Source organism: Pristis pectinata, chromosome 34, assembly GCF_009764475.1.
Source record: "Pristis pectinata isolate sPriPec2 chromosome 34, sPriPec2.1.pri, whole genome shotgun sequence".
Taxonomy (NCBI): Eukaryota; Metazoa; Chordata; class Chondrichthyes; order Rhinopristiformes; family Pristidae; genus Pristis; species Pristis pectinata.
Genome location: NC_067438.1, coordinates 3,812,571 through 3,825,361, shown reverse-complemented (window position 1 = coordinate 3,825,361; position 12,791 = coordinate 3,812,571). Strand labels below are relative to the sequence as shown.

The 12,791-nt window shown below is 46.8% G+C and overlaps 1 protein-coding gene across 2 annotated transcripts in view; it reads left to right on the top strand.

Moving 5' to 3' along the window:
* Nucleotides 1-1,913: 1,913 nt before the first annotated feature.
* The window catches only part of cchcr1 (coiled-coil alpha-helical rod protein 1), a 36,988-nt gene continuing 26,110 nt past the window's right edge, over nt 1,914-12,791 (top strand). For both annotated transcript variants that reach the window (XR_007958621.1, XM_052043759.1), the window contains exons 1-6: nt 1,914-2,052; nt 4,413-4,620; nt 7,581-7,980; nt 8,723-8,898; nt 11,152-11,287; nt 12,537-12,647. Coding sequence is in view for 1 of the 2 variants with exons in the window: in XM_052043759.1 (XP_051899719.1) it covers nt 1,995-2,052; nt 4,413-4,620; nt 7,581-7,980; nt 8,723-8,898; nt 11,152-11,287; nt 12,537-12,647 (1,089 nt within the window). In the remaining variant the exon portion in view is untranslated. The remainder of the gene's footprint in view (nt 2,053-4,412; nt 4,621-7,580; nt 7,981-8,722; nt 8,899-11,151; nt 11,288-12,536; nt 12,648-12,791) is intronic.

The following is a 12,791-nucleotide window of genomic DNA, read 5'->3' as shown; positions in this document are numbered from 1 at the left end:
ACCAATCGTACCGGTCAATTCATTACACAGTGCAGTTACATTAAGTTCGTACAGAGTGCATTGATGTAGTACAGGTAAAAAAAACAATAACAGTACAGAGTAAAGTGTCACAGCTGCAGAGAAAGTGCAGTGCAATAAGGTGCAAGGTCACAACAAGGTAGACTGTGAGGTCATGAGGTCATGGGTCATAGTCCATCTCATTGTATAAGGGAACTGTTCAATAGTTGTATCACGGTGGGGTAAAAGCTGTCCCTAAGTCTGGTGGTACGTGCCCTCAGGCTCCTGTATCTTCTACTCGATGGAAGAGGAGAGAAGAGAGAATGACCCGGGTGGGTGGGGTCTTTGATTATGCTGGCTGCTTCACCAAGACAAAGAGAGGTAAAGACAGAGTCCAAGGAGGGGAGACTGACGTCTGTAATGCGTTGGGCTGTGGCCACAACTCTCTGCAGCTTTTTGCGGTCTTGGGCAGAGCAATTGCCATACCAAGCCATGATACATCCAGATAGGATGCTTTCTATGGTGCATCGGTAAAAGTTGGTGAGAGTCAAAGGGACAAACCAAATTTCTTTAGCCTCCTGAGGAAGTAGAGGCGCTTGGTGAGCTTTCTTGGCCATGGCATCCACGTGGTTTGTCCAGGACAGGTTGTTGGTGATGTTCATTCCCAGAAATTTGAAGCTGTCAACCCTCTTGACCTCAGCACTATTGATGTAGACAGGTGCATGTACACCGCCCCCTTTCCTGAAGTCAGTGACCAGCTCTTTGGTTTTGTTGACATTGAGGGAAAGGTTGTTGTCATGACACCATTCCACTAAGCTCTCTATCTCCTTCCTGTACTCCGACTCATCACTGTTTGAGATACGGCCTACAACAGTGGTATCATCTGCAAACTTATAGATGGAGTTAGAGCAGAATCTGGCCACACAGTCATGGGTGTATAGGGAGTAGAGTAGAGGGCTGAGGATGCAGCCTTGAGGTGCACCAGTGTTGAGAATAATCGTGCCGGAGGAATTGCTGCCTATCCTCACTGATTGCGGTCTGTTAGTTAGAAAGTCAAGGATCCAGTTACAGAGGGAGGTGTTGAGTCCTAGGTCTCGGAGTTTGGTGACAAGCTTGCTTGGTATTATTGTATTGAAGGCAGAGCTGTAGTCAATAAACAATAGTCTAACGTAAGTGTCTTTACTAAACAATAAGGATATTTTTCATAATTATTTCACCAGCATTTTTGACCTGTTTAATTTTCAATGCTCTTTGAATACGCGCAGCAGCAAACCTATAAAAATATAATTGAAAAGCAAATAAGCAAACTGTTAGAAATCAGAAACAAGAACAAAAAATACTGGAAATGCTAAGTATGGCAGCACCTTCAGAGACAGAAATAGAGTTAACTTTTATATAGACGAAAACGACATAGAAAGAAATATAAATAGAGAAACAAAAAAGAGTGCAGATGCTGGAAATCTGGAGCAACAAAAAGCTGGAGAAACTCAGTGGGTCAGGCAGCTATATCAAGATGAAGATTAGTCCCATATTTTGCACACAATTAAAACGAGTGGTCTATTGCAACAGTGCACCATTTGTTACGAATAAATTGAGCAGAAAACAAACTGCTGGAGGAACTAAACGGGTCAGGCAGCATCTATGGAAGGCAATGGACAGTCAACGTTTCGGGTCGAGACTCTTTGCCAGGACTGAATTAACTTTATCAGGATCTAATAAAAAGAACCAGGTAAAGGGGAAAGCCAATTGTGAAACATATTGGAGTGTGCAATGTGTGTCACTGTCAGGAGTAACTGGGCTCAGAGCGGGAAGTGTGTGCAAGCACACACTGTTTGGAGCGACGGGTCGCCGCCGACGTTCTCCAGCCGGACGGTAAAAGGTGCAACCCCCGGGCGGAGTGTTGCCGGGGGGACAGTTGCCGGGGGGACGCGCGGGGTTGGCGGTTGTGTGAGGCGGGAGGGGACGAGCCGAGTGCCGGCCGGAGGATCGGGAGGGCGATGTCAGAGAGGCCGGGCAGAGGGCTGGAGCCGCCGGCGGCTTTCGGGGGCAGAATCGGTACAAAAATCCGGGGGGGGGGGGGTAATATTGGTGACGTAACTACGGGGAGAGCCAATAGGGGGCGAGAGCCGGTGGTCCCTGGTTTGGGGAGAGACCTGCAGATCCCTGGTGTGGAGGGATCTATGGATCTCCCTTTGCAGAGTCACCTATATATCGGTGTGGAGTAATCTACAGACCCCCTTTGCAGAGTGACCTATATGTCCTTGGTGTGGAGGGATCTACAGACCCCCTTTGCAGAGCGACCTATATGTCCTTGGGTGGAGGGATCTACAGACCCCCTTTGCAGAGTGACCTATATATCCTTGGGGTGGAGTGATCTATAGATCCCCTTTGTAGCGTGACCTAGATCCCTGGTGTGGAGTGATCTATAGATCCTTGATGCAGATGATCCATAGATCCCTGGTGCAGGGTGACCTGTAGATCACTGGTATGAAGTGATCTACAGATCCCCAGTGCAGAGTGATCCATAGATCCTTGGTGCATAGTGATCTAGATCCCTGGTGTGGAGTAATCTGTAGATCCCTGATATAGGAGAGTGAATTATATATCCTTGATAGAGGAGGGAAAGACAGATTTCTGAAGATTTAGGGAGGGCATAATCCTGAAATTGGGGGTGATCCTGTAGATCTCTGTTTTAGGGAAAGCAGACACTTAGATTTGTATAGGTGGCAGCCCTTGAAACCTGTAGTCAGTAGAGGTATAACTTCCGTATTAAAGCAATGTATCAATGTGTGGAGGTCATCATATAGGTCTGTGGTGACAGATATGCAGATCTCTGGTATGGTGGACAACTATGAGAAGTTTCAATATAGGGGGCTGACCAATAGGTCTGGTGCTGGCAATAGATCAATAGATCTGTGACATAGGGGACAAGGCCTATCAATCTCTGGGGAGAGACCTCGTGCCAATCCCCAATATAGTGGAACATGCCCTGTATATCTTTAGGTATCAGAAACTGATCCTGTAGGTTATTTATATTGGGTCAGGTGCCATACATCTCTGAAATGAGGGACAGATAGATCACTGGTATCTGGGGAACAACCTATTGATTCTGGTTTAGAGCAGCTCAATCGATCTCTGTTACAGGGACACATAGGGGAACAGATAGATATTTGGAGCAGTGGGTGCAGACCCTGCAGATCTCTGACATAAGGAATTAGCCCTGTAGATCTCTTTCATGTCAGGAACAGGCCACATAAATTCACATATGGGGACAAACATACAGATTTCTGATATGCAGAAACAGACCTTTGGATTCTGTTATGGAGCAGAGCAATAGATCCCTTATCTGTATGGGGAGACAAGACCAGGCATGGTGGGTGTAGACCCAATGGATGTCCAATATAAGAGACAAAACTGTAGATCTCTGTTACAAGGGAACAAGCCCTATTGATTTAGGGGAAAGACTTTTAGATCATTTTGGTAGGAGCATAGCTTCTATTGATGTTTGGTAAGGGTGAGTCGTGATAAAGGGGAGAGACCAATAGATATCTGATAATGAAGGTTTTTGATATGGAGGCGGACCTTTAGCTCTGTGATGCACGTATAGGTTTGCAAGTTGGTACAGGTGTACGATATGGAGATATAGTGAGGAAATGTTTAGAGATCTGAGATTTGGGTTATCCATATAGATACCTGAAGACATGTGATATATGGGACAGACATACAGATATTTGAAATAGATATGTATTGATAACTGAGAGATTGCTTTGTGGGCTCGATGCCTAAGTATTTGGGAGGTACAGATGGTCCTCACAAATATGGGGCATGTATGTATGATTTTACACATGGGAAATTGGATACTAAATGTAACTGTACTGTGTAATGAATTGACCTGTACAATCGGTATGCAAGACAAATTTTTCATAGGACCTCGGTACAAGTGACAATGATAAACCAATACCAATATGGATTAGACTGTGTTGATAATAAAACAGTGAATCTTTTAGATATTTGTTGTAAATGATGCACTGCATAGCTAATACAGCAAAATGGAAACTATGTGAGGTCGAAGTAAGACCACAGTTGAGTTGCTAACACCTTTAGGACAGGTGCTATGGTGCTGGTGCTGCACAGATTGCCTACAATGTACCTGATTTGAGGGAATTCAAGTATGGAGAAAGGCTTGAAAGACTGGAACCATTACTGAAATGCAAATTTAGGGATAATTCAACAGCATCGAGTTTTAAGATCATTAAAAATAACTCAGATTTAAAAGGGGAAAATACATGACCTCATAAACTAAACGGTTAATAAATAACTCACCAGAGTTTAATTAAGCCAAGGTTCAGGTTCAGAGATTCTGCTTTACCAATGATGTGTTGCAGAGTGTTTTTATCAACTGTTCTTATCAACAGGACCAGAGGACCTGATTCCCCCGTCACACTTCAGTGGTCGAACCCATGCCCCACCGGTAGTGGACACAAACCCCTGGGCTGCTCTGTCCAAGGCTACCAAAGACATCCTGGAACTGAGGCAAGAGAATGAGCGTCTTAGGAGGATGCAGGAGTCACCAAACAGAGGACGCTCTGAATTTGAAAAGGAAAAGGTGTGCATTGGAGCCAGGTATGTTGCAACACTAAGGACGCTTGACACCCTCCAGGACAAAGCAAACCAGCATGTCACCTTCAATCCCTCCACCACTGGTGCTCCCCTACAAACTGCACTGCAGTCACTCACCAAGGCTATTCCCTCAGTCCTCCCAAACCCACAACCTCTACTGCAGGGTCAAAGGCATTGGGCACATGCAGAAACCATCTCCGACAAGCTCTCCTCCCAGTCCTTCCCGCTTTTGAAATCTGTCACCGTTCCTTCGTCTTCACTCTTGAATGGACCTCTTGTATGTTAAAGGTGAGCTGTTGATCTCTCAATCTACCCTGCCACGACCTTGCACTTTATTTGTCTGCCTGCACTGCACTTTCTCTGTAACTGTAACACTATATTCTGCATTCTATTATTGTTTTCCCTTTTGTACTGCCTCATTCTACTTGTGTTTGGAATGAACTGTCTGGATGCCATGCAAAACAAAGTTTTTCACTGTATCTCGGTACATGTGACAATAATAAACCAATTACCATTACTTCTAAGACCCAAAGTTTCCTAGCCATCCTCACTGAGGGAACACCTTCACCAAAAGGACTGCAGTGTTCAAGGAGGCGGATCACCATCACCTTCACAAGGGGAAGTTAGTAATGGGCACTAAATGCCGGCCAGCTCTACATCCCCATACGTGCATTAATACAGTTCTGTGGATTTGGGAAGCTGGTTATTTGGACTGGGTAGATGAGCCAGTGAGTAGGTCAGATATAATTGCACAAATGTGCATGAACCCCTTCCCAGTTTAAAGCAAAATATACAAAGCTCACGTACACTTTGTGTATAATCTTCAAGCCCACAGAGACAGTTAAAGGCAACGTGTAAATTAATCATGCTTTCTCCTGTAACCATGCCCCATTTAATGTTATTTGCTCATGCTTGACCCGTTTCCTTCTTTTTATTTTGTGACCTGCTCTTAATGTTGTGGATCATCACCTGCTGGTCTTCAACATCTCACTCTCCACCCTAAATCCCCCAGCTGGCTTTTCCCACCCTGTTACAGTTTGGAAAGTTGGTACCTTCGGCCTCACCTTCTTATGGAACTACCTGGGAGCAGAAGTCCTACATTCCTCACTGGCTTAAGGTGTTTATTCTCTCCTTGGGCTGAATCAGGAGGCAAAGGTTTTTCCCACCAGCTATTTGACTTTGAAGTTAAATTTGACTAACCTTAAAAGCATGTCCTCTGGTGTTCTACCCTGGGGAAAAGATTCTGACTGTCTATCTGTGAATCTTGTGAGCCAGGAGGGGCTTCAGAAACTGGCAGGTCTCCACTCCAGAAGGGGAGGAAGCTGAGGGGATGCCGAACAGTGGCCTTGCTTATGCCATTAGTGTTTCTGTTGTTTCCCAACCCGCTGTAACGGAAATATTTTAAAATTCGTTCCTGATTCAGCAGCAAGAGGAATTTGCAAACAAAGGAGGCACTTTACACGTGTTAAAGGTTATAGAAACCATGTTATTAGTTATATAAAGAATAAAATACAGAGAAAAAGAAGAATACTTAACAAAATTTGGAGAAATTTAAAATAGAGGGATATGTGGGAGGAAGGGGTTAGATCGTCTTAGGCGTGGTTTAAAGGTCGGCACAACATTGTGGGCCGAAGGGCCTGTATTGTGCTGTACTGTTCTATGTTCTATGTAAATATAGAAGGAAACAAAATAATACTTATCAACCAATCAATGTACTGATCTACATAATGCTGGAGGGAACCTCGGGTGTCCGACGGCCACTCACGCCGCCTCCTACCCGTCTCTTAGAGCCAGTCGCCACCCAGCCTAAGGGAAGATTCCGATTTGCAGCAAGAAGTTGCCACTTCTTTTTTTCCTTTCAAAAATCCAACATAACTTTTACCCCAGTACTTTTCCATCCCCTTGTAGTACCAGCCTGTACCTTCTTATCTCTCGCGACCTTCGGCCTAGGCACATAACTTAGAAACCGAGACAGCAGGTCTGCGAGGAAGCAAACGTTCTTCACCAGTATCTAATCTCAAGGATGTGCTTCGATGAACATCTTCAAGGTATTACCACATTCCAAACTGACACCATTTTGTCTTACAACCACCATTTTGTGTTGCACACTACTGCACATAAACAACTTCTGGCTAATTTAACTCTTTCATAGAACATAGAACACTACAGCACAGTACAGGCCCTTCAGCCCACAATGTTGTTCCAACATTTTATCTTGCTCTAAGATCTATCTAACCCTTCCCTCCCACATAGCCCCCTATTTTTCTATCATTCATGTGTCCATCTAAGAGTCTCTTAAATGTCCCTAATGTATATGCCCCCACAACCTCTGCCGGCAGTGCGTTCCACACACCCACCACTCTCTGTGTAAAAAAATTTACCCCTGACATCCCCCATATCTTCTTCCAATCACCTTAAAATTATGTCCCCTCGTGTTAGCCATTGTTGCCCTGGGAAAAAGTCTCTGACTGTCCACTCGATCTATGCCTCTTATCATCTTGTTCACCTCTATCAAGTCACCTCTCATCCTTCTCTCCAAAGAGAAAAGCCCGAGCTCACTCAACCTATCCTCGTAAGACATGCTCTCCAATCCAGGCAACATCCTGGTGAATCTCCTCTGCACCCTCTCTAAAGCTTCCACATCCTTCCTATAATGAGGCGACTGGAACGGAACACAATACTCCAAGTGTGGTCTGACTGGAGTTCTATAGAGCTGCAACATCACCTCACGGCTCTTGAACTCAATACCCTGACTAATGAAGGCCAACACTCCATACACCTTCTTAACAACCCTATCAACCTGTGTGGCAACCTTGAGGAATCTATGAATGATCCCTCTGTTCCTCCACACTGCTAAGAGTCCTGCCATTAACCTTGTATTCTGCCTTCGAATTCGATCTCCCGAAGTGTAGCACTTCACACTTATCCGGGCTGAACTCCCATCTTTCCTCACACCTGCACAGGTCCTTGGAGCAGGAGTGGGCACTCCTCACCCATGAGCTGGCCGAGCAGACGGAGAAGAGTGGGGAGGCACACCACCTGGAGGTGGGGCTACTGAGGAGCACAGTGGCCCAACAGGCGGCCGCCATGGCCGAGAAGGACCGCCTGCTCGCCGGCCTGGGCGAGCAGCTGGGGGAGCTGAGGGCCGAGCTGCGGAGGCTGGAGGCGGGCCAGCAGCAGCGGCAGCGCCACCGGGACGAGGCGGAGAGGGGGCAGGGCCAGCAGCCGAAGCCTCAACTGGCGCGGGAACGGGACCGCTCTGTCCGGGAGGCCGGGAAGCAGCAGAGAGAGTTGGAGGAACTGGAGCAGCAAGACGGGTCGGCCAGACAGACAGAAGAGACGAGCAGGGAAAACCGGTTGCAGGTTTATCATGAGCTCTAATGTTATCAGGTTTATTACTGTGTGCAGTTTTGGGCCCCTTAGGAAGGATGTACTGATGTTGGAGAGGGTTCAGAGAAGATTTACGAGGATGATTCCTGGAATGAAAGGGCTTACATACAATGAGCGTTTGTCGGCTCTTGGACTGTACTCACTGGAGTACAGAAGAATGAGAGGGGACCTCATAGAAACATTTCGAATGTCGAAAGGACTGGACAGAGTAGATGCGGCTAAGCTGTTTCCCTTGGTGGGTGAGTCCAGGACTAGAGGGCAAAGTCTTAGAATTAGAGGGTACCGGTTTAAAACAGAAATGAGGAGAAATTTCTTTAGCCAGAGGGTAGTGAATTTATGGAATTCGTTGCCACGTACAGCTGTGGAGACCCGATCATTGGGGGTGTGTAAGGAGGAGGTTGATAGGTATCTAATCAGTCAAGGTATCAAGGGATATGGGGAAAAGGCCGGAAATTGGGGCTAGATAGGAAGAGTTTTAGTTTAGCTCATGGAGCAGACCTGATGGGCCAAATGGCCTACTTCTGCTCCTTTGTCTTGTGATCTTGTGAAATTTGTTTTGCGGCAGCAGCACAGTGCAAGACATAAAGGCGTAAAAATCTCTATAAGTTTCAAAAATAATTAAATAGTGCAAAAGAGGAATAACGAGGTTGGGTTCACAAGAGGTTGGGTTCTCTTGTGTCTCCGGGTGTAAACCTTCTCTGTCCGGTTCCGACAGCTGTCGCCCGGGACAGAGTCTCTGGATGAGGGTCGGGATGCGCTGCCACAGAGGGTGGTGCAGTTGGAGGAGGAGCTGCGGCAGAGCCGAGAGAAAAGCCGGCGCGAGGCGGTGCACTGGAGGGAAAGTCTCGAGGTCGTGGGTCAGGAGCGGGACGCCCTGCGGGAAGAAATGAGGTCAGTGAAAACCCCGGGTCTGCGGTGATGCTGCTTGCTATTGGTATTGGTTTATTATTGTCAGTGAAAAAGCCGAGGTACAGTGAAAAACTTGTCTTGCAGACCGATCGTACAGGTCAATTCATTACACAGTGCAGTTACATTGAATTAGTATAGCGTCCATTGATGTAGTACAGGTAAAAACAATAACAGTACAGAGTAAAGTGTCACAGCTACAGGGAACGTGCAGTGCAATAAGGTGCAAGGTCACAACAAGGTAGATCGTGAGGTCATAGTCCATTGTATAAGGGAACCACCCCACAAAGCTTTTTCTGTGCCAGAGTCTTGGCGGCAACCTTGGATTTCACAGATGCATGGAATCGTACGGCACAGAAACAAGCCCTTTCGGCCCAACTCATCCATGCTGACTGTGATGCTAATCCCATTTGCCCGCTTCATGCTGTATCCCCCTACACCTTTCCTATCCAAGTATCCGTCCAAACCCTTCTTAAACGTTGTAATGCTATGTGCCGTCACCACCTCCCCTGGCAGCTCATTCCATACATTTACCACCCACTGTGCTCACATCTCTCATCTCTGCTAAATTTCTCCCCTCTCACCTTGAACCTTTGCCCTCTAGTTCTAGACTCCCCTTTCCTGGGAAAAAGCTTCTGACCATCTATTCTATCTGTGCTCTTCATAATTTTATAAACCCCTCGCCTTCCTACGTTCCAGGGAGAATAAACCCAGCCTATCCAATCTCTCCTTGTGACTGCAGCCCTGTGTTCCAGGCAACATCCTGGTGAAAATTTGGGCCCCTAGTGTAGGCAGGATGCAGAGGGAGTGCTGCACTGTTGGAGGCCTTGATTTGTGGATCCAATGCTGAACCATGGCTTCGTTATGCCAGTTCTATTTTGTTGATAGACCATAAGATATAGGAGCAGAATTAGGCCATTCAGCCCATCGAGTCTGCTCCACCATTCAATCATGGCTGCCTTTATTTTTCAAACCTATTCTCTCGCCTTAACCCTTAACCCCCTTACCGATCGAGAACCTATCAATCTCTGCCTTAAATACATCCACTGACTTGGCCTCCACGGCTGTCTGTGGCAATGAATTCCACAGATTCACGACCCTCTGGCTGAAGAAATTCCTCCTCAGTTCTCAAGGGACGTCCCTTTATTCTGAGGCTGTGCCCTCGGATCCTGGACTCTCCCTCTGATGGAAACACCCTCTCCGCGTCCACTCTACCCAGGCCTTTGATGTTCAAAGGGACCTTGGGTGTCCTTGCACAGAAGTCCCAAAAAGCTAAGATGCACTGCAGCAGGTAGTTAGGAGGGGAAGTGATATATTGGCTTTTATTGCAAAAGGGTTTGAGTACAGGAGTAAAGTGGACTCAACATTTATATAGAACCTTTGACCACACCTGGAGTATCGTATACAGTTTTATCTCCTTATAGAGTCAGAGAGAGATACAGCAGGGAAACAGGCCCTTCAGCCCATTGATTCTGTGCCGACCATCAACCACCCATTTACACTAATCCTACATTCTCATCAACTTCCCCCAGATTCTACCACTCACCCACACACATTAGGGGCAATTTACAGTGGCCAGTTAACCTGCCAACCCGCACGCCTTTGGGCTGTGGCAGGAAACTGGAGCACCCGGGGGGGAATACAACCTACTTGTCCTACAGGGAGTGCAGCAAAGATTCACTCAGCTGCTTCCAGAGGTGGTGGGTTTTCCATGTAGGTAACTCTGTTTTCTCTCGAGTTTAGAAGAAGGATGAAGGATTTTGAAGGATGAAGGATTTTGAAAGTTTCAAGTTAGATCCAGGGCTCGACAAGCTGGATGCAGGAAGGATGTTTCCCCCTGGCCGAGAACTCTAAATCCAGGGAATGCAGACTCCGAGTCAGGGGTCAACGAGTTAGGACTAAGATGAGGAGAAATCCAATCACTCAGAGGATAGTGAACCTTCAAAATTCTCTGCCCCTCAGGACTGTGGAGGCTTGATCATTGAGTTAATTCTAAACAGAGATCAGCAGGTTTCTGGACATTGAAGGAATCAAGGGATGTGGGAATGACGTTGGAAAATGGGACTGATGTGGAAAATGGCCCATAATCTTGATGAATGGCAGAGTAGCCCTGAAGGGGCCAGATGACCAATAACTAACTTCTATCTTCCAACAACAATCATACATCAGTAATTAGTCGATACTTTGGGGACTTCCTGAGATGCTATTAAGCAAAACCTTCTTCTTTTACTGTTACAGTAAAGCCAGATGCAAGTTGGAATCCCAAAGCTCCTTGATCCAACAACTCCGCACCTACATAGGACAACTGGTACCGGATGAGAAGCAGCTGGAGGAGGCCCGGCAGGAGAAAGAACAGCTGAGCATCAGGGTTCAGGTTAGCTGGGCCCATGGCAGGTGATGCAAAACACGCACAGCAGGGTTTCAACAACGATACAAAAGGGGGAGGTTACTGAGACAGCAATGTGTGGCCAGTTTTATGTGTGACCCTCAATAATTTAATTCCACTGGAAATAAGATAAGATATCTTTATTAGTCACATGTACATTTGAAACACACAGTGAAATACATCTTTTGCGTAGAGTGCTCTGGAGGCAGCCCGCAAGTGTCACCACGATTCCGGCGCCAACATAGCATGCCCACAACTTCCGAACCCGTACGCCTTTGGAATGTGGAAGGAAACCGGTGCACCCGGAGGAAACCCACGCAGACACGGGGAGAACGTACAAACTCCTTACAGACAGTGGCCGGAATTGAACCCGGGTCGCTGGCACTAATAGCCGTTATGCTAACTGCTACACCACCATGCCGTGAAATGAATATTAAGAAGGGTGTATAATGTATCAATTTGATAAACCCTAGCTTGCATTTTTTTGAATAAAACTTATCCCCTCCTGGGGTGCCGTAGGCAAGGCTAGCAGTCATTCCCCAACCCTTAACTCCCTTGATACAGATTAGTTTATTGTCATATACACCAGGATGCAATGCAATTCCTTGCTCGTGTGAAGCTCACAGAGTAAATAGTGTAGGTGGTACTAATAAATACAGCAATGAGCACAAAACAACAGAACGGTGCAAAGATTGTCGTGAAATCTGAAATAGTGCAAAAAGAAATGCTAAAGTGACAGTAACAGAATAACTGAGAGAGGTAGAATTAAAAGTCCAAGAACGTGGCAGCATCACTGCAAAGGGGAAGAAGCTATTCTTGAGCCTGGACCTCTGGCCTTTTAAGCCCTTGTATCTTTTCCTAGAAGGTAGAAGAGAGAAAGGGGATGGCCAGGGTGGCCTGGTGCCGATGGATTGGACGGAGAGAAGCGACAAGCCTGTTTACCACTCTCTGCAGGTTCCGTCAGTCCAGTGCAGAGCCATTGCCGTGCCAGGCTGGGATGCAGCCTGTCAGGATACTTCCCATTGCGCATCTGTAAAGGTTGGAGGGAATCCTTGTGGACAAGCCGAATCTTCTCAGATGCCTAAGAAAGCACATACACTGATGGGCTTCCTGGGTCCTCGCATCAGTGTGATCGAGAGAACTGCCCTCTTGGGCCACTCTGCCCCTGTCCTTGTTGCTTGTGTCTGGTTGAACAGACGTCTCTGATGGTCACTGTTGTGTCTTTTTGTTTTGCCAGCATTTGGAGAAGGAGCGAGAGACGCTGAGAGCCACAACAGAGCTCCTCAATGTGCGCCTGGCGTCGCTGATGGACATTCTCGCCATCCAGGAGAGCGACCACAGCGGAAAGGTATCCACTAACACTCTGAGCTGAAGTGAGAGCGGAGAATGCTGGAAGTACCCAGCAAGTCAGTCAGCGCCTGAGGAATAGGAGTTGGTTTATTATTGTCATGTGCACAGGTTGACTCTGTGGTTAAGAAGGCAGATGGTGTAT